The sequence below is a fragment of the Pteronotus mesoamericanus genome, unplaced genomic scaffold (assembly GCF_021234165.1).
Source record: "Pteronotus mesoamericanus isolate MK-2021 breed Mesoamerican mustached bat unplaced genomic scaffold, CSHL_Meso_final contig_130, whole genome shotgun sequence".
Classification (NCBI taxonomy): Eukaryota; Metazoa; Chordata; class Mammalia; order Chiroptera; family Mormoopidae; genus Pteronotus; species Pteronotus mesoamericanus.
In genome coordinates, this window is record NW_026555060.1 from 30,882,114 (window position 1) to 30,904,616 (window position 22,503).

General features: G+C 45.3%; 1 protein-coding gene across 1 annotated transcript in view; it reads right to left on the minus strand.

Annotated features, from left to right (window-relative positions):
* PFKFB3 (6-phosphofructo-2-kinase/fructose-2,6-biphosphatase 3) overlaps positions 1-7,445 on the minus strand; it is a 74,853-nt gene extending 67,408 nt beyond the window's left edge. Inside the window, exon 1 of the mRNA XM_054594026.1 lies at positions 7,354-7,445. Within this exon, the coding sequence (XP_054450001.1) occupies positions 7,354-7,369 (16 nt within the window). The 5' untranslated portion in view covers positions 7,370-7,445. The remainder of the gene's footprint in view (positions 1-7,353) is intronic.
* Between the last annotated feature and the right edge of the window lie 15,058 nt (positions 7,446-22,503).

Here is a 22,503-nt window from a genome sequence, read left to right on the forward strand (position 1 = left end):
ATTCAGACCTAAGAAAGAACACAGTTGTTTCCTCAAAGATCCAGCACACCTCTGCACCGTGTACATCAAGGGAGGAAGGCAAGGACAAGGTCCACACCTCCATAAGACCTGCTTGCTTTTCATCTGGCCGATGGCACAGGGATAAAGAAGTCTCTCTTTCTAACAAACTGAGGGTTAACACTGGGCGGGGGAAGTACGCTTGCTGCACTGTTCTATCAGATGCCTTCCGGACCAACAGCGGAAGGGGCTGCTTGCAAATGAGGCAGGACAGCCACAAACTGTTTGTTCCTCAGACTTCCCCACCCTGGCTTCCAACCAGGACATCAGACATCCCTGAGGCCACGCGCCCCTTGCTCAAGTCCCCGGACACAAGATGCAGCCAGGAGCCATACGTGCTGTTTGGAACCAACAAGGAGGGCCACTCTTCCCTTCTTACTGTTGTCCCCTCCACTGGCCTAATGACCATGAGGAAACAGTAAAACTATTCCTCTGCAGGTCATGAAATGAGCAATTTTTGTGTTTTTTATACTTTTCTGCATTTTCCAAGTTGCTTACAATTGAACATACATGGAAAACACTAGGGCTTCCGATTTGTGAAATAAATTAATTAAACCTCTTGCCCTGACCCCCTGTGAAAGTGTACGACAGCCACTCTTTCTTGAGGTTCTGCATGGGAGGACCTGCTACTAATGATTACTTTAGACTCTGGGAAGAGTAGCAGAGTTCTTAGCCCTGGAGTTATCTGAAGGAAATACAGACCTGATTATGGCGGCCTAACATCAGAGACAGGAACTTCCAACCTGGCTTAACAGGACAGAAAGATATCATGTGCATCCACAGAAGGTAGACGCCAACACCAACTTTCTTTTGACACAAATTTCAGTCCTGAAATCAAAGCCGCAGGAGCAGAGACCAGAGAAGGTAGGACCATGGCTTCTTCATGTGCTACTTGCCTGAAATTTAGCCTCTCACCTGGAGATGCTGGGTGAGAGCAGGACAGCATCCCAGGACAAGGCACAGAGGGAATTCCTTCTTCCTCCTGCAGCCAACTTAGCCTAGAAGCTTGGGACACTCTGTGTGTTGGAACAAGCATCCAAGCAATTAGGAATCGTAGATCTGAGTCAGAGTTGGATGGAATCTTAGTTCACCCCCTTCTTTACAAACAGCTAAAGCCAAATGCCCTGAAGTGTTTTTACCTGAGCTCACCTTGCCAATTATTGACATGGGTGGACCTGTCACTACCGACACTCTGAGCTCCTAGGCTAGTGTTTTCAACACCTTTCATGCCTAATGGGAGGTGTGTCTGGCCACACCTCAACAGGCTTCATCCAGCTTCCTGCGTCACCACTTCTACTGCCTGTGGGTGGGTATGTGTCAGGACTGCTCTCAGAACTACCCTGGAAAAAAAAAAATAAGAATACTTAGAGACTAACCAGTTTGTAAACATGGCCACATTCCTGCAGAATAAGTGAGTGGTCTCACGTGCAGTCACCTGGGAGCCACCACATTGGGGAACCTGCTGAAGTTATAGAAGACCTGGACTCTTATATGTATCAGATGACGACAACTCCTACATAACAGCAGGCGGGGGTGAGGGCTGGGGGCACTCCTTCCTTCCCCTCCCCTCTCTGTCTTCCTCTGCCCCACTGCCTCTGCACCCTCCAACTGCTCTTTTGTGACCCTCTTTGTCCCCCTTGTTCATTTTACCAAGCTTTCACCATAATTACAACAATAAGGAAGGACAGGAAGACTGGCCTTCCTAACACCCCCAAGGCACTGCTTCCCATACCTTCTGGGGATCAGCTGCAGATAAGGAGGAAAGAGAAAGGCCCAGTGCTGGGACAAAGATGAAGACCCAGACCCTCCCTTTGGGAAGGTCCTGTGGAGTTAGAGGAGAGGCTCACAATGCACTACAGAGGATATAAGACTGTGGTGGATGCTTAAACACTTCAAAGATCTACTGGTATTTTTAGCTCTCACTTGCATGAGACCCTCTTTATCTGAATTAACTATGCAAGACTATTCCTTATGCTCACAGCACCCATTGATGTGGTTAATGTTCAGAACTTGATAGTTCCCAAAAAGTGCCAAAATGGTGACGTAAGGAAAAATCAGAAATGTGTCCACCTTACTGACATTTAAGGCTTGGTATTGTCTTTTTAATTTTTTTAATAAAGATTTTTCTACAGTTATTTTAGACAGGGGGAAGAGAAGGAGAAAGAGAAGGAGAGAAACATCAACGTGTTGTTGCCTCTGGCATGCCCCTTACTGATGACCTGGCCTGCAACCCAGGCATGTGCCTGACTGGGAACTGAACTGGTGACTCTGGTTCTCAGGCCAGTGCTCAATCCACTGAGCCACACCAGCCAGAGCAAGGCTTGATAACTGTCTTTATTTTAAATTTACATGCAGGGAAAGGACCATAATCTTTCAGTGATTATGGTTTCTGATGATCTTAATTTGGCTCTGCAACTATCCATTCCAGAGGAAATTGGAGTTTTTGACAAATCAACCATGCACTAGTATTTATGAAGCACTTGCTACCACCTGGCCCTATAGAAGTATGACATACAGACCCTCCCCCAAATACCTGAGAAATGAACATCCAGGAAACATTTTTGAGGACAAGTTTGAAACTCTGGTTATGGGACAGGATATACCTGCAAAAGTCCCATCTGCACAGAGTAGATGGAAAAGGGGGCAGAGAAGACTTGAACTTGAGCAGGGAGGGCCAAAAGGAATGATGAGACACATACACATGTATATGTGCATGGGCACATGCACACACACATGCAAGTGTAGCCCAAAGGATGGTCAGCATTTGGGAGGGTGCAGCTGGATCGGAGAAAAGGAAAGGATGTTAGAGGAAAGCAACAGGTTACAAAAGCACAGGGTGGTCCTAGGCTGGCCACTGTTGGATACTGAGGAACACGCCTGACCACAGCAGACAATGCACTTTAAGGAGTAACAGGAAAATGTTAGAAGGGCACAGCTAAATGATAAAAGGCCTCCAAAGACACTGTCAGCTAAGAATTCACAAGATAAACCCAGAGGGGAAAACTGGAGATGGAAAGAGCCAATCGGACAATGAGTCGATGCTAACGTCCCTCAGTCCCCTTCCTTGGGGAGCATGCTATAGCCACGGCAGGGGCAGAGCTCTGTAAAGGCCTGGGAGACCTGTTCTCATCCTAAAAGCTGGTGGGTCCCAAGGGAGGAGAGAGCATAGCCTGCTCAGAGCAGAGGGTGGTACCCAGCACAGCATAAGCACTCAGGAAACCAAGGACCAGCCCAGGTCCTCCTGGACAGTGTCTTTTCAGGATCGGTTCTTTGCACTCCCACTGGAGAGACAAAAGAAGGAGAGGTCCTGGCTGAGGGTCCAAAAATGCTGATCTATTTGTGTTTGAGTGCCTATTGCATGAAGCTGCCCTGCAGGAATTCTAAAGGTGTTTTTCCCCTATGATGGCATAACTTGTTTTTCCCTGCATTCTCTGGGCATCCCTGGAAACTTGTGACCAGCAGGGGGCTCATCAGCTCACCGTGCAGCTGTGGTCTGACATCTGGCTGCCCTATCATCTCCACAACACCCAACAGGAGCTATGCACTCAGCACCTGACAGCAGTGTCCTGAGTCTCACCTCACGAGAGGCAGAGGCCAGCTGTTTTCGTGAGCAAACCCATCTAGGTTTGTCTGCATACATCTCTCAAAGATTCAGATGAGTCTGGCATCTAAGTCTGTCTTTCTACTTGATTCTAATGTAAAAGAAGTTGCTTGTTCATAATGACAGACATCATGCTATATGGTTTCTGCCTAGTATACAGCACATCGTATCATATCATATCGTATCACTCATACATCATATCCTACACCATGTGGTCTGTGCTAGAAAGGCAGAATACAGACATCTAAGTCCCAGCTCTGTTTAGCACCTAGTTTGAAGAGGGAACTTAGACAAGGTACACAACCTTTTTTAACCTTACATCATCTTTGCAATGGAAATAATGACACCAGGCACCTCAGGGCGTAGTTGTAAGGATAAATAAATACATATGTGGCACTTAGTACAGCACAAAGGACTTGGAAGGAGCTTAGTGTTAGTTTGGTATCTATTGTTATTTATTACTGGAACCTCAACCCGCTAGTCTTGTTCTTTCTGAAGGTGGGGATGTACAAGAATACTTGGGGCACAACTATCTGAAGACATGTTTATAGGTTTCTTGACCCGAAAGAGACATTAAGAATTTAGTCAAGACCCCAATATCTGAGCAGAGCCACACCTAAATCACTTGAAAAAAATCACCATTTATCCTAGTTTTAAAGAACTGCATCAGCCTCCCTTGATAGCCAGGTTCTAGCTCTAATCACCCTGTCCATGACCTTCCTCTGAGAGCCTCATTTTTCCCGCCCCTCCTGGGCTCACAAATTTCCTTCATATTTCACACAGGGATATTTCCTTCTCCATACACCTATCTGAAAACTTACGTCTTCCAGAACCTTGGCCCAGGACCCAACTCTGTTCCCTGTCTATTGCCACCCATCACCCTGCAACCAGCCAAGAAGAGACATGACCATGAACTCAGTGCTTACATTTCATCCCCACTTGCCAGCTGGGAAGGTCATTGCCACCTGCTGCCCTGGCCAATCCCAGCCACCACCAGTCATTCCATTCACGCTACACAGTTTCTGCTTGATGTTATCATAGCACTGTGGACCATGATGAAGAGGCAGGAAGGTCTAGCTGTGGGGAAGGAATTGCTAAGTCTGTCTTATTAACCCAGAGCCTCATGTGCACCTAGGGCATAGCAAGCCACTCAATCTAGAGAATGAACACAGGAATGTGCTGCTCCCAAAGTCTTACTTGTCAAGACACAGAAATGCCGCATGGGAAGGGAACTGGCAGTTAATTAACCTTGTAGAAGGTTAGTGAGAAGAAAAGTCTCCATCTAGTTTGTCTTCATTTTGGGGAGGAACAGCAAAGTCTTTTCATTTCCTATTTTTAAATTACTTTTTTGAATAGTTAATACATTCATACTGTTCAAAAATCAAAAAATATAGTTTTCAATCCTTTTTAGCTGTTTAACCACCTGGAGCCTCAGGTTCTTCATTGGCAAAATAGGCACTTGAATGCGGCCTCCTGTGTGGGGCCTGGTGAGATAGTGCACAGAAAAGCAAACACCTCAGTGAAGTGAGCTCTGCCTGACGGAGGAGGGTGGAGCCTGAAATCTCCACCACCTGACAGATGCAGGAATGCGGTTCCATGCTTGCTCTCACAGGCAGACCTTTCCACTTCCAGGCAGCTCCAGGTGATGTCTCATCCAATAGTGGGCAAACCCTGTGTCCCTGTAATTTCCACTTGTCCTTGCTTCTAAACAGGAGATCACAACTCAGTGAAGTGGGAAGTTTTGTCTTAGAATCGAAGTCCTCCAGAGTCCCCACCCTGGCTTCCACCAAACCTTCCAGAAAACCCAACAACTCTTTCTCATACTCTGGGAAATCCAGAAATCAGCATCCACAGAAGGAAGAGACAGTATCTTCCTCTTCATGAAGCAAAGTTCTCTTCAGATTAAAAAAACAAATACGAGAAGTTCAACATGGTTGGCAATGTGTAAATGTTTTGTCCTGAGCAATGTAATAATACACTAAAATACGCTGTCATAAAGTGAAATCTTCATATGTAAAAATCATTCAGCAGTTCAGTTGTTTGAGCCTTGCTGCATAGAGGTTCCCCGAGTGCTGTAACAAGTAAACAGCCCTCTTTGCCTTTTAGGAGTTTGTCACTGGAAACCTCAAGGACATGGTGGTCCGGGGAAGTGATCAACTCAGTGGGGAACGACCATCCATACTGCAATTAAATGAGGTCAGGTGAGGACTCTGAGAGAAGGTGGCCATGTTATATATGGAATAATGGAGACATTGAGGACAGTAACCCTGGGACTAAACATCATCAGCTGACAGAGGACCTAAGAGAACTCAACGTCCCTGTTCTTAGCTCTTTCCTTCCTTCTCGCCACCTCCAACAGGACAGAGTGTGCCAACAATCCCCCCTCATAATCTGGAACTCATAATGGTACCTTCGCAACCTCTATTTAAGGGACAAAGACCAGTATGGTGTCACTGCAACTGTAGCATTAACTGGACAATCTGAATTATGAGAGAAGTCAAGAGAGGTCAAGAAAGGCGGGGTGGAACAGGGCTAAAGCTCACCGCGTGGTCCCAGGTGCCAGGCCTCAGGTACCCCAGAGTCAGGGCTTCCTCCCAGTTCTCACTGTTAGCTCTACGCAGGTGGGGGTGGGGAAGCCTTAGGTCTTGAGTGACAATAAGTCCCCAGAGCCCAAGCTCTCTCAACACAAAATAGAAAAAGCAGAGGAGTCAGATAGTTCTGGCTGGAACGTAAATTAGAGTCTCTCTCCCTACCCTAGGGCCTTGGGAGCAGCAGGGCCTCCATTGCCCTGCCCATAAAGCAGGGCCAAATATAACGTCGACCCCTTTCCAGGCAGGAACCACAGCAGCATCTGGGACTTCCTGGCAGACCTTGCACACACTCCCACCATCCCGTGCAGAAAAGAAAGTGAAACGCCTAAATTCGAGGAGGCATCATCGCCTAGGGAGCACCTGCAAGTGGGCTAGCTTGGGGCTCCATGCAGGGTGCGCAGAACACGGAAGATTTTGTCAAGAGGCCTCCTTCCTAGTCCAGGCCGATCTAACCTCGCTAAGTGATGGCTTTTCTGTGTACCGTCTCACCAGTCCCCACGCAGTCGTCCCTATTCAAGCGCCCATTTTGCCACTGTAGAAACTGGGGCTCCAAGTGATTAAATGACTTCCCACGGATTGAAGGTGGGAAGGGAAGGAGACGGGACTCACACTCTGATTTACCATCCGCACCAGCCATGTATGTCCCCAGCCCCCGGCCACCCTCGTAAAGTCAGGGCTGCAATCAGCGCGCGCGGCCGGGATCCAGCGCTGCAAAGACCGAGCCGCTGCAAAACCCCCCTAATCATCCGTCCGAAGAACCCTATTCCACCCGCATCTCGAAACTTGAACGGAGAGCGATTGCGGGGGCGAGGGCGGGGGTGCGGTGTGTCGCTCAAAGTGCCGAGACTCGCCCTGCGCTCTGCGCACCGGTTGCGGCACACGGAGTCCGCCCGCGAGTGGCCTGAGGAGCCGCGCTGGCCGGGAGCGGCGATGCGGTGCCGGGGCCGGGTAGTTAGGGGCACAGAGGGGTAGCGCTGGCCCGGAGGAGACAACCCTGAGCTCGGTCTCGGCACTGCCCGCAGCCCAGGGCTCTAGCTCCGCACCTGGCCCGCACAGGTCTCCCAGCCCCGCACAGAGCTCGTTCCGGGTGGGGACCCCGCCTACCTTTGCTGAAGGGCATCGCGGAGGAGCGCTCCCCGCTGGGCCGGCCCAGGACCCTAAGGCCAGGTGACTTCCAAGTACCAGCCGCACGACTCGGGGGCGCCGGTAGGGAGGGGGAAAGGGACATATTTGGGCAAAGCCCGAGCGCGTCACCTACGGAGGAGGGACCCGGCGAGGCGGGAAGCACCGCGGCTGGGCGGGCCCGGCCCTCGCGGAAACCGCTTAACCCCTGCGCTCCCCACCCGGCCGCACCATCAGCAGCCTGCCCTGGCCTAAGTGCCTAAGGCTGCACATCTCAGACTTGTGCAGCTGCAAGTCATAATGAAGCCAGAGGACATGCCCTTTGAGGTAGGTCTTTCTTTCTTCCAGTCGACACCTTTACTGCTCTGTGGACTCACCTGGCTGATTGTAATATAGTAAAAAATATATATGTAATCTTTGTTGCTTTCTGGCACATAGCTCCTGAAACCCTTAAAATCTCTAGAGTGAGGAGAGTATTTTTATATGCTAATGAGATGACTGGTGGATGGGGGAGGGGAGAGGCCCTGCATAGCTTCAAGATGGGGGTGGTGGCCAGAAAGACCAAGCCGGATTAGAGGGTTGGAACATTCAGCCTACCCCCATCACCAGGCAGGGGAGAGGGGCTGGAGATAGTCACTGATCTAATCACTCTTGCCTACATACTGAAACCCCTAAAAGGCAGAGTTTGGAAAGCACTGGGGTGGTGCATTCAGAGAGGGTATGGAAATTCTGTGCACCTCTCCTTTCTTATCTTGCCCTATGCACCTCTTCCATTTGGCTATTTCTGAGTTCCTCTGTAATAAACTGATAATTGCAAGTAAAGTCCTTTCCTAAGTTCTTTGAGCCCTTTCTAGCAAATTACTGAACCTGAAAGGGAGGAAGTTGTGAGAACCTCTAACTTTGTAGCCAAGTTGGACAGAAGACCCAATACTTAAAATTGGCATCCAAAGTGGGGGCAGTCTTTTGGAACTCAGCCCTTGACCTGCAAGGTCTGCGGTTTACTCTGGGTAGGTAGTGTCAATACTGAATTGAATTGTTGGATACCCAGTTGGTATCAGAGAGCTAGAGTTGTTGGTGTGGAAAAACCCCACACATTGGGTCTTATTATAAGTCTTATAAGTAAAAATATTTCAGACTCATGCAACCTGACTGCTCCATTTTGAGTCTAATCTAGGGTAGAAAAAAGAACATGGGACTCGTATCAGTCTCGTTTCCACTCCACGTTTAATGAGAAGCTGTCTCAGATTGTTGTTGTTTAATAACCTGGGGAACATGTGTTCTCTCACCACCAGTCAAATTAGCTGACAAGGATTGATGTCAGTGTTTAATAATTCCAAGTATTTCTGCTTGTCCCTTGCAGAAGAGAGGAAGCAGTCGAAGCAAGTTCACACATGAGATAAGAGAATGGCCGGGAAGATGAGATTCACTGAAGCGGCAACCAGCGCCTCTTAGGGAAAGGGGTTGGAGTAGTGGGACGTGGCCCTCTGGTTTTTGAGGTGGAGAAAAGATATGAAGCAATTTTAAATTGAGAATATATTCCCATGCTCTGTCAGCGATACAGCATGTCAAAGAACCATGGAATTTCATCATTATTCATCAAACTTTCAATGGTGTCTGCTAACATTTGTGTTCTCGGTCTAATTAACTTTTTTTAAACTTTAAAATGAACTTTTTATTTATTTTTTTATTGAATTTATTGGGGTGACAGTGGTTCCCAAAACCAGACAGGTTTCAAGTGTACAACTCAACAAAACATCTGCACACTGCATCATGCGCCCATCGCCCCAAGCAAAGTCTCTTTTCGTGCCCATTTTGCACCCTTTGTCTACCTCCACCTTCCCCCACTCCCCTTTCCCTCCGGCTATCACCTCAGTGTTGTCTGTGTCTATATGTTTTATATATTGTTTTTTCTTCTTCTTAATCCATTCATCTTCTTTCCTGTAATCCCCATCCCCCCTCCCCTCTAACAGCTGTCAGTCTGTTCCACGTATCCCTGCCTCTGTTTCTATTTTCTTCATCATTTTATTTTGTTCAGCTAATGGACTATTGATTTAACACCCCTCCTGTCCTAAGGAGCTCTTAGCACATCAAAGTGTTGGTTTTTTTTAATCTAGACTAATTACCAGAATCACATTGAGAACTGCCTAGCCAGGCCAAAGTCTTCCTCTGACTTTCTCCAGGCCCCAGTACATCATATTAGAATGGTCACCATCAATAGCATAATCTGGTCATCTGAGGTCCTCAGGACAGAGGTTTTCAAACTTGCGGGCAGGAAAGCAAGCTGGAGGGCTGGTTAAGCAGATCGCTGGGCTTCAGCCCCATTTTTCTGATTCAGTGAGTCTGGCATGGGGCCCAAGAATTTGCACTTCTCACAAGGTTCCAGGTGTTAGAGATGTTGCTAGTTCTCCTAGTTCCAGAGGGCACTTTGAGGACGAAAGAAAGGGCAACGGTGAGGTGAGGGCAATGGAGGACCTAGAACAGAATCTGGAGCTCCTTCGATCCAGGGCAGGAGCCACTCTTCCTCCCTGTGGCTGGGGCCCGGCTGAGTGCCCGCCTGCCCTGGGTCTTGAGGCAGGAGGTGCCCAGGGCCACAGCCCCTGGTTTTCTTACTGCAGGAAGAAAAGGGCCTTCTTCCCAGATTTCTTTTCCGGTTCAGAGTCTGAAGGCTTTCACGCTCTCTCCAAAGGAAGGGCAACTCTCAAGTAGGAAGAGATCTGACACTCTTTACCCTCAGAAACTGGTCCTCAACACAGCCTTTCCCTAGCCAGGTATTTGGGTATTTTTTTACGTTTTCCAGCTTTCTCAAAGGAGGGGGCTGAGAACTTTTTGATAGGGGTAAGGGAACAGAGGTAGGAAAGAGTGTGTATGAAGAAGGAAGGAGGAGGGGTGCCTGGGGGCAGGGCCCATTGTGGCCCATGGAGGACTTGACAGCCTCTGCTAGACTCCCTGGTGGGGAGCGTCCAGCCGCTGTCTCCACTGCGCTGGCCCCCACTGCCTCCCTACTCTATGCCCCTCAACATGGTGTGGTCCTGGTGGTTGAAATGTCCGGCTGCCTTACGTTGCCCAGCTCCTGGGGGTTTACCCAAAGGCAGACCCACAGCCAGCCTTAGGGGAGGGTGCAGGCAAAGAGCAGGGGTCGGCAGAACTGGGGTGAGAATCCCTGCCGTGTTATTTACTGTGCTGTGTGACATGCTCTCTGGAGCCTCAATATTTTGTCTATAAAATGGGGATCATGCCGTCTTTCTGGATTGCTATAAGGATCTGATGAAATCATGTTTACCTGGAACACAGCTGCTCAGTAAAAGGTAGCTGCCATTATTAGTAGTATTAATATTATTAGAGCTGGAAGCAGGGAGAGGCTACCTTCAGGGTCCCCAGGTAAGGAACAGGAAGGGTCCCAGGAAAAGAGGGAAGTGGGGGAGCATCTGGGAGGGTACAGGGTGAGAGCGCGTGGGCTGCACCAAGGAAATTTGGGGGCTGAGGTTCAGTGTGTCAAGTGAAGAAAGAGAAATCCAGCTCCTTGACTCTGTTTTTTACCAAAATGTGAGTCTGTGTGTGTGCATACCTAGTATGTGAATAGAGGATTAACGATCCACAGCATCCAAAGGAAAAACACAACAAACACTTAGAGTAGTTACACGAGCACGGTAACTTACAGATCTTTCTAAATATCTAAATATTTAAATATCTAATATCATTCTAAATATCATTCCTCAATTAGAGGAAACAGGAGACCTTGCAGGGTTGGAGATGACCCCAGGTCATCCTGTGATGCAAGAAAATAATCATCTTGCTGAGGCGCCACCACATGATGGGGGCATGTCCAAAAGACCTGGGCCAGACTGAAAGGGCTCCTCTGGGACAACCATGACAGTAATGGGTTGTGACCCACAGAATAAAGTAAGAACTCATGAGCCCACCCTGACATAAATAAGTAAGTGAATACTTAGTGGAGGAAGGAAAGCTCTTCTTCACAAACTCTAGGATTTATAGAATTATTAGAATTCTAATAAATATAGAAGGAAAGTCACCCTTTGGCAAATGTCACAGCAATAATTGTTTTACAGGAAAATCATCAGAGCATACTAAAATTAGTAAGTAAAATATGATAAGAAACAGGATATTAACAGCCTCACAGTATCTGCTGCAAGGTAATTATTCATTACAAAAGGGAAATGGTAGCTTTAAAGAATCCTGGCAGCCACCTTAACCAAGCGATCAGCTAATGTCACCAGTAATGGACCAAGTCAGCCTCATGTGCCTTCTGATATAAAGCCTTGAGACAGATACATCAGATCCGTAATAGTTTTGTCAAAAAAAAATACGTAACCTGAATTTAGTCCTGTGAAAACACGAGACACCTAAAATAAGGGACATTCTACAAAATAAGCTAGCAAGTACTTCTTCAAAAATGTCAAAAACATGAAGGACAAAAGACTGAGATAGTGTTCTAGATTAGAGAAGACTAAAGAGACATATGCCTAAGTGGAGCCTGTGATTCCGGATTGCATCCTGAACCACAAAAGGGAGATTCGCAGGACAGCTGGTGAAATTTGAATAGCCTTGTACCAATATTAATTTCCAAATTTTTATAATTGTGCTGCAATTATGTAACTGGGCTCAGCTAAGGGATGATTCTTAGAGAGGGCCTCCTTTCCCCCTTGACAATCCTCCTGTTTAAACTCTAATTCTATCTGCAGCCTTGATTGTATTGGATGGTAATTATCCTCTTTCTTCCTTCCTGGTAAAGTTTCAGAAATCAGGATTTTACTGCATTTTGCTGTGTAAAATGCACGCTCTTTTGCCCAAATTTTTGAGGGAAAATTAAGGGTGCACATTATACATGAGCAGTGCTAAAACATGGGCACGTGTTATACGGTAGTATCTAGAAGGCAATTCTTTTTTTTTTAAGATTTTATTTATTGAGTTTTAGAGAGGGGGAAAGGGAGGGAGAGAAACATCAATAGGTTGCCTCTCACACACCCACAACTGGGGACCTGGCTCTCAACCCAGGCATGTGCCCTGACTGAAAATTGAACCAGTGACCTTTCAGTTCACAGGCTGGTGCTCTATTCACTGAGCTACACCAGCCAGGGCTTTAGGTGGCAATTCTTTTCAAATCCTTGATTAATGTCCTTGATGGAAGGAGAGTACCATGTTCAACTGTCTTTGCAACTTTGCATGCACCAAGCAGTTAGAGCCAGGGCACTTGGGAATGTGTGCCCTGAGCCAGACCAGCTGCGTGCCAGTCAGGGACAGTTATTCCTTTCTTCAGAAGGAAAGAGGAGCTGAAGTGAGGTTACAAAGTCAGGAGTAGGCCTTTGCAAGTTGTTCACAGGATCTAACTCAAGCCTCCAAAGCTCCCTGGGCCCAAGGACGGGGCTGGATTGTAGACAGAGCCATTAGAAACTTCAGAGCCCTAAATAACTCAAAATGTAACAGGCCTGCTCTTATAAAGCCCATTCCCATTAATATATAGCCAGGCTATTTTTTTAATCCTCTCCTGTGGACATTTTTAAATTGATTTTAGGGAGAGAGGGAGAGAGAGAAACATCATGTGAGAAAGAAGCATTGATTTGTTGTCTCTCCTACTCGCCCAAACAGGGGATCATACGTTCCGGGACCAGGGATCAAACCCGCAACCTAGGTATATGCTCTGACCTGGAATCAAACTTGAAACTTTTCAGTTCTGGGACGATACTCCATCCAACTGAGCCACTTCAGCCAGGTCCTGGCCATTTTTTAAAATGTTACAAAGAGTTTTCTTTCTTTTTTTTTTTTTTATAGCACCCTGACAAATTTTTAACTCAAGCAAAGGTGAGCATTCACCCCATTTTACTGATGACAAAGCTGGCCTCAGCTAGGGGAAGTGGTTGCCCTGACTGCTCCACCAAAGGCAGAGCAGAGACATAAATCCAGGCTTCATGACCAATGCCATCGTTCTCACTGTGCAGCACTGCCCTTCTCCAGGGAGCTGAGTTCTCTCCTCCTGTCATTGTCCTGTTGGCGGGACATCATGGTCCTTAGAGGGTTAGCTCAGCTGAGAGTGAGAGCCATTCAATCCCCAGTGTATTTAGTCTTAATGACCTACTTACCGCTAAGGAGCCAGGCTGCCTCCTTCCCAGAAATCAGACTAAACTTCTCAGGCCAAGTGGTAGATTTCCACCTCACTTGTGGTCCTAGAATTGATGCTGAAGAGGGAAACAAAGAGTCATAGAAATTTAAAGTTAGTCACATAATCACTTCTGGAGATAAAGGATAATTCTTCATTGTGTGTTTTCACTTCACCTGTAATAGGGGTGCTTTAGAGGCCAACTAAACAGTAGACAGGCCAGGACAGTGGGGGTGAGGTAGAGACATGTGACCAAGTCCAGTGCTGGCTCTTGTTCTGCCTACTGGTGCTTCCACTCTGGTCACTGATTCCTTCCTTTGCTTCTGTTTCCCCATCTGTAAAATGCAAAGAATATTAGTTGTTGTTGGCAGAATTGGAGCAAATGGATGCTTAAAAAAAGAATTTCTAACATTAGACATATACAAGGAGACACCCTCCAAAAAACAGAATTATCTTCTGGAAGGTAGGTCCCTTGTAGTACAGGCCTCCCCTGCTAGGTGAGTGTTCTAGGTGCCCATCTGTGTCAGTGCACCAGCTGGTGTCATTGTGAGAGGCTGCTTTAGGCTTCAGTGAATTTTTTTTTGAAGACTTTCAATGCATTTGCCCATTTCATGATGGGCGATTTATGAGTGCACCTGCCCATACTGCTCTGAGTGTTCAGCAGTTTTTGACCCATATACAGCACAACTCCCATGCCCCACACTGCCTATTCACCTGATCTCACCCTGAGCAACTTTATTTTGTTTTTCCAGATGAAAAAAAGTCCTCAAAGAGAAATGTTTTGCTGATGTGGAAGGGGTGAAACAAAAAACAGCAGAAGCTCTAAAAGGCATCAAAACTGATGAATTCAAAAACTCTTTTGAGCAGTGGAAAAAACATCTCAATTGGTGTATTCCATCAAATGGAGAGTACTTTGAAGGTGACTGAAGTTTAAACATATAAGAATAAATACACAATTTTTATAAATAAATCTCGAGGTTTTTTTTTTAATCCCCCCTTGTATTTGTATTGTGATTAAGGGTGGCTTTTATATATACAGATTGCTTGGAATAATTTCTGTTTTTGGTTAATGTTCATTTTATTCAAATTCAAAATTTTAGGTTTTCAAAATTTTAGATTTTTTTTAAAGATTGTATTAATTTATTTATTTTTAGAGAGTGAGAAGGCAAGGGAGAGAGGGACAGAAACATCAATGTGTTGTTGCTTCTTGTGCACCCCCTACTGGGGACCTGGCCTGCAACCCAGGCATGTGCCCCAACCGGGAATTGAACCAGCCACATTTTGGTTTGCAGGCCGGCATTCAAACCACTGAGCCACACCAACCAGGGCTCAAAATTTCAGCTTTTATATTTTACTTAAAACTGCTTTAGTCTATTTATAGCTTTATTTTATAAAAATAGTAAAATTTAACAGTGTTAAGGGAAACCTTGACAACCGGTCCCATTCAGAAATTTAGTTATTTAAACTGCCTTAAGAATTTTAAACCACATTTATGAAGTTAACACTTTATGCTTTACAATACTTCAGTTTGCTCGCAAGCCTTCCCACATTCTTAATCAACTACATATGGTGAATCTTAAGTTACTTAAGTGTTCCTGTACCACTTACAATCTTTATAGAATTGTATCACAACTTTCAGCTTAAATCACAAGTCTACACCAAGTACTCACCTTTTTTAAAACTGGATTCACAAGTCAATCCATTGGATACTCAGATTTGTCACATTCTCTTAAAATTGCAAGTTCTTTAAATACCAAATAAGTACACGTCACCTAAACTTAACCCCAAAATATCAAAAGTCTGAATTGAATTTGCTTCACATTCCTCTGTTTATATAAACTTTTCCAGGCTTAAAAAAAATTAAGAAACAATTATATCATTACCAGCAAGCTGGGAGTCCTGCCCCACGGCACCGAGGTTACAGACCAGAAAGACCCCGATTAGGATAGAAAAAAACACACAACATAATAATGGTTTTCCAGGCCTTCTAAACTGTGGGTTATATTATTTTTGTAGTAAATGTTTAAAACCAAAAAGAAAGCTAAAATATAGATCCACCAACAGGGAGTTTCAAGATGAGATTTGATACAAGCCTGTGTTGCCTATTTAGAGCTGGCTTCAAGAATTAGCCAGGGAATTAATTTCTAAGTCGTGTCACGCTCTGGAGGCATCAGTGGTTGTGTCCAGGGCTTCAGTTTGGCCGCTGTGCCATTTCCTCAGGCCCAGGGCTGCATGGATGGAAGGACAGCTAATGACTGGAGAGAGGGAAGGTCTGTGGACGATTAAAGAAAAAGCAAGAGTTGAAATCAGTCCCATGGAGTAGGGATGCTTCACTAGCACCTCAGAAGTAATCAGAACTCCAGGTTCCAAAGGACAGATATCAAGCTCAAAAGTATCTTAGCCAAAAGGGCAATTTTCTGGAAGACCGAGATTACGCAGGATAAAAGGCAGAATGTCCAAGCCACAGAATAAGACAACAGCCTGCTGCAGGAACAACTGACATCACCATCACAGAGGTCCTAAGGAAGAAGGCAGATCTCACTGGAACCGTGATTTCCGAGCTTGGGGAGAGTGGTTCCCAAAGGAAGAGGGATGGGCTGAACACAAGGGTCAAACCTGCTTCAGCAGAGCAGCTTGTTCCTTGGGCTTCACCAAGGCAGAACTAGTGCATTTTACTAGAAGGGCCAGGAATCAGAACAGCATCCGGTGCCGACTCCTGTCACGAACAAACTTGCTGACCTTGGGCAAGCCTCTTTTCTTCTCTGGGCCTCAGTAACTTCGACTCCAAAGTGACTGAGAGTCCTTGAAGGGGACATCCCAGAATGGCATTACAGTTCTCTGAGTAAGGGACAGAAAGGCAGATTGGGAAGCAAAGGAGAGGGAATAAGGGTAATGGGCAGACTGACAAAAGGCATTTTTTTACTTAGCAAACACCCTAAACAAAATAGGGCTTTAAACAGAAAAATACTGCCCTCAGGGAAATTGCTTAGCCAGACAGGAAATAAGAAAGAGGGAAAGAGGCTGGTAGCCCAGGTTGCACTGAAGTGCCTGGTCACCTCAGGGACAGAGCGCGGCCATTTCTGCAGGTGCCTCTTCAAGTGCTTCAGGCCAGGTCCACACACCCCTTCCCCTCTTATTTTATTCTTTCCTGAATCCAGCTTCTGGCTCCATGATACTGTCCAAAAACAGAGTGACTATACCTAATCCTGTTTATAGGTGTTTCCCCTCAAGACATGACCTCTGAACCTGCCTGGTACACAGAAGGTCAATGAACATTTATTGGACAGATGAAAGATGGATGTTTGGAAAACTGTGCTCCTCAAAGCTTAAAGGTATGACATTCATCTCTGTATCTTCAGTTGCAAGGGTCTGGTTCACTGTAGATGCCTAATAATTGTTAAGGGAATGAGTCAGTTGGTCACAAAGCTACCTTTGCTGCTGATTATGGATTCATCTTTCTGTGTGGCTTGGACTCCAAATATGTCTGGTCCCTCTTTGTGCCACTGGTTTTGCCAAAGCACAGAAAATACTCAGTAAACACTTGTTAAATTGAAATTAAATAAACAATACCTCCTAAACTCTGAGTTAAATTTAAAAATCGATATTTACAGCCACTCCTTTTCTAATACCAAATTGCGTGTCAGTTAGGGATACTTCTGTCCATAAGTAACAGAAACCCAAATCTATTTAAATAAGAAAGTGCTTCTTTCTGGTGTCAGAAGTCCAGAGGTAAGCAGTCCAGGGCTGGTGCAATGAATCTATAGTTCTCTGTTCCACCAACTGCAGCAAGTGGCCTTCTTGCCCACAGTCTGTCCACTGCTACCTCTCCAGGTATCATGTCCACATCGTTCAAGGTTGAACTGGGACAGAGAAGTAGCACTAGGTCATCTTTCCCTTTTGCCAGGAAAGTAAAATCTTTCCCTGAAAGACCTCAGATATATCTACTTCCATCTCATTAGACAGATTTATAACTTTGGTGCTAGGAAGCAAAGAAATGTTTTTCCTAGAATAGGGGCAGGTGGGAAAAGAAGGGGTGAGTGATGGCATGTTCCCCAGTGCTCCTGTAGCAGAGGGGAGAGGGTTTAAAGATCTTTCAGTCCTATTCTCTTCTTTCTGGTATATTTAAGGTTATTCATATCCCAGTCCTTGAAACTTAAATTAAATGTTTTAGACAAGCACCAATCTTGGACTAAGGATGTTAAGACATTTTATTAAAATGAACTGTTTCAGATTCCCAAGATGAATTTGAAGTTCACAACTGACGTACTGTCTTGTAGGTAAGTCTGATGTCATGGCTTTGCTATCTAACTGAGGATGCTTAGTGGCCCATCTCTGGCTGGCTGGACTGAGAACTGAAAACTGATGAGGACTTAGAACCAAAAGTCTCTTCTGCCTCTGGCTGAATAGGATAGGTCTGCTTGCCTTTCAAGGAAAACTAAATGAGCCCGTCAAACACCTGAAGTTTTTGTGTGGCTGAGAGTGGCTTAAGTTAGAGGTACGTGCTTTGGAAATTTTTGTTTTAATATGTGTCTAAGAGCCGGAAAAGGAGAAAACAAAAAACTTTTCTCTAATATGTTTATGTTTAACATATTAGCTCTGAATATGTTTAATAGGTCAATTATTCCTTTAAATGTTTACTAGCATTATTGTTTTACATGTTTTAGAACCATATCTATGCCCTATTTTCAACATTATATATATTTTTACTCAATCACAGTGCCTATCAGAATGGTAAGCATTTAACAAATACTTCTTTAGTGACTAACTGATATGAAAAATATACACACACATATACATATGATTTCCCTGAATATTTTTAAGCTGATTCAGTCAACAAACAAATTACATGATTTGGCTTAAATTATTACTTGGTAGCTAATCAGAAAGATGCCATTTTTTAACACTGGACAAAGCAACTTATATACTACTCTCGCATCCCATTTATTTCCAAATTGCCTTGTTTGAAAATGTTTAGCATATTAATTCCTGGAAAGATGAAATATGTCAACACAAACAAGTTACTAAGGGCCATCAAATAGCACCGTGGATCTGATGGCACCGCCCAGGTGGGAATGTTATTTTAGTCTTTCTTTTCTCTTTTTCTGTATTTTTCGCATGGGTTCAATTTATTTATTTATTTATTTATTTATTTATTTTTAAACTTATATTTTATGATTATGCTATTACAGTTGACCTGATTTTTTCCCCTTTACTCCCCCTCCACCCAGCATCCCTGTTGGGAAATGCCTTGTCTGGTTTCAGGAACTGTAACCCTGGCAACAGGCTGAAGGGCCCTGACAACAGGCTGGAGGGCCTCAAGGCTGGAAATAATCAGGAGGCCATGGACAAACAAGCTCCTGAGGAGACATAACCTGTGCCCCCTGGCAGGGGCATAGCTCCTGCCTCTCTGCTTTGCCACGGAGGATTGACTATCAAGGATGGGTAAGTTACCTCGAGCTGAGGTATACAACCTAAGACAGATTCCAGTTGATTATTGGCAGCGGACAAGAAATTGGGGGACATGGAGAAAGGGCAAAAAGGACCGCAACTCTCGGCTCAGCTTGGACATTGCCAGCGTCCTCATTCTAGCTGAAAGCATTCTCCTTGTCTCTTGGCACCTGACTCAGGCTTGAAACAATACAGGAATCAGCCCTAAACCAGATCTGGTGGTTCCCCAGGGAAATCAGGCCAAAAAGTAAATTTTTTAAAGTGTGCTTTGTTCTTCCTTCAAAAGCTCTAACCAGCTCATGCTGAGAAGGAAATTTACATTATTCACAGACCCTAGGCCTATACCCTTAGGCACTCTCATGTTTACTATGTTCTCAAGTTTAGTCCTCTCTCTTGTTTACTCGTCTCCTCCCGGACCCATGTAAATCAGTGTGTTCCTGCCACTTGTTTTCTTCAAAGCACCACCTATTCTTTAAGAACATTAACATATGGATGTAATGAGAACCTATGCATTCCTGTTACCTAGCCCCACTGATAACCTTTTCAATAAAAGGCTTTGAAAAAGAGACTCGGGGCCTTCCCTACTAGAGGGATGTGCCATGTCCCCTTCTCCTGGCAAACAGAGAAGTGTTTGCAATGACTTGTGTTTATTCCCTTCATCCATGACAACTCCGGGACAGGCTCTGTGGGATTCAGAGCCCTGCGCCCATCTCAGCTGGCCCCGGACGGTTTTCCTGATTCAGGGAGCACTGTGCTCCCTGCAGCACGCTCTGTCCCCCTGAACTCAGCAGTTGCTGCCGGGACCTGGGATGAGCCCCAACCCGAGCGGTGCTCCCCCGCGGCAACAGGCCCCGTCTAGCCTCCGCATAGCACAACACATCCCCCACTCCTCAGGCAATCCCCATACCATTGTTCATGTCCATAGATCATGTGTGTAAGGTCTTTGGCTTCTCCATTCCCATACTGTACTTTACACTCCAATGGCTATTCTGTTAACTACCTATTTGCACTTCTTAATCCCCTCACCTCTTCACCCATTCCCCCACACCTCCTTCCCATTTGACAACCATCAAAATGCTCTATATCCATGATTCTGTCTCTGTTCTTCTTGTTTGCTTAGTTTTTTTAGATTCAATTGTTGATAGATATGTATTTTTTTGCCATTTTATTGTTCATAGTTTTGATCTTCTTTTTCTTAAATAAGTCCTTTTAACATTTTATATAATAATGGTGTGGTGATGATGAACTCCTTTAGTTTTTTCTTCTCTGGGAAGCTCTTTATCTGGCCTTCGATTCTAAATGCCATCTTTGCTGGGTAGAGCAATCTTGGCTGTAGGTCCCTGCTTTTCATGACTTTGAATACTTCTTGCCAGTCACTTTTAGCCTGCAACATTTCTTTTGAGAAATCAGCTGACAGTCTTATGGGAACTCCCCTGCCAGGTAATCCTCATCTTTTCTCTTGCTGCCTTTTAAGATTCTCTCTTTATCTTGAAGCTTTAGCATTTTAATTATGATGTGCCTTGGAATGGGCTTCTTTGTTTGGGACTTCTTGTTTGGGACTCCACCTCCTGGACTTAAATGTCTATTTCCTCACCAACTTAAGAAATTTTTCTGTCATTATTTTCTCAAACAGATTTCCAATTTCTTGCTTCTTCTCTTCTCTTCTGGTCCCCTATGATGTGAATGTTGGACCTCTTGTCATTACCCTAAGGGCTGCTTATATTGTTATTTTTGGATTCTTTTTTATTTATTGTGCTTCCTTATGTTCCATATCATTGATTTCATTCTTGGCTTCTTTCACTCTACTGTTGTTTCCCTGTAAATTGTTCATTATTTTAATAAGTGTATCCTTTGTTTCTGACTAGATCTTTTATATGCTCTTGAGGTCCTTACTAAGTTCCTTGAGCATCATTATAACCAGTGTTTTGAACTTAGCATCTGATAGGTTGCTTATCTCCATTTCATTTAGCTCTTTTTCAGGAGTTTTGGGCTTGTTCTTTGATTTGGGCCCTGTTTCTTTGTATCCTCATTTTCGCAGCTCCCCTATGTTTGTTTCTATGTCTTAGGAAGAGCTGCTTTGACTCCATGTCTTGGTAGTGCGGTCTAACATAGTAGGTGTCCTGTAGGGTCCTGTGGCTCAGCCTCCCCTATCAGCCAAGCTGAGTACTCAAGGTGCACCCTTCATGTTGGCTGAGTATACCCTCCTCTTGTAGTTGAGCTGTGGTTGCTGTTGGCAGATCAATGGGAGGGATTTACCCAGGCCAGTCAGCTGCAATGACTGGCTGTGATCACTGACCACCAAACTCTGCCCTCCGTGGAGCACCAGCTGAGCAGGGGCAAGGTGGTGGTTTTCCAATGTGATCTGTAGCTGTCCACTGGTTGCACTAGCACTGGCTTTTTCCCAGTGGTGCAGGCAAAGGTCAGCTTCCACCTGTGTTTTTCCTGGGGCCACCCTGCTTAAGCAATAGAGCCATCTGAGATAGCTGCTACTTGTGCCAGGTTTGGAGATTCCCAGGTGAAGCCAAGCTGTGAATCTAGGCTACCTGCTGCTAGTTCTGGGCCTGGGGTCTCACTGAGGCCAGCTGTTGCTTGTTTGATAGGACTTAGGAAGTTGTGAAGCATGAGCCAAGGTCAGCCATTCAAACAGAAAAGCAGCTTGGGTGGGCCCATAAGTTGAGTGGGGTGGAGTGTCTGGGGATCTCTCTAACGTGGCTTTAACAGTGTTAACTAGGTTGATGGAGTCTCAGATATGTCACCAGCCTGCTGGCTCTGTGGGGAGGTTTAGAAAAGGGACAATGGCCCCTGTTCACCCAATGCCAGATGCTTCGGTTTCTCCCTGTATACCACTGGTGCCTTTCAAGCTGCTTTCCTGGTGCTGGAGCTCAGAGGGAGTGAGTCTGAGTACATGAGTACATCTGTGGGTTTCTTTAAGAGGAACTGCTTGGGGCTCCAGCAGTTTCTTCCACTGATTCAGTCCTTGTTGTTTTTAGCAGCCAAAATTTGTGGGGACTTATCTTTCTGGCACTGGAATCATGGGCTGGGTGGCCAGGTGTGGGACTGGACTCCTCATTCCCAAGCTATCCCTTCCAAATTTTTATCTCCCACACATGGGTGATGGACCGGCCGGCCTATTCTGTGTCTGTGCCCCTCCTGCCAGCCTGGATGGGTGTGGTTTCTTTAATTCCATAGTTTTCAGATATCCATTCAACTAGATTTCTGATGGTTGAGTGATGGTTGTTCTGTATTTTAGTGGTAATTTTGATGTGGTTCTACAAAGAGGCAAACCATGTCTGCCTATGCTGCCATCTTGACCAGTTTTATTTCAGTCTTTTGAAACAACTTCTAGGTCTTCTCGAAAGTTTTGTCATTAGTTGGAGGGCACTAGCTGTTCAGAATGAGGGAAAGTGTGGGTGATCAGTGGGAAACCTAAAATGACAAGTGAGAAGGAACATTTGCTTTTGTCAGAAAATATGCAGTTGTCTAATCGCCTGGAGGAAAAAGCATTGCCATTTTCCTGCAGAGTCATTGTTATAAAAATAATACAAATGATGAGATACAGCAAAATGTGGAAA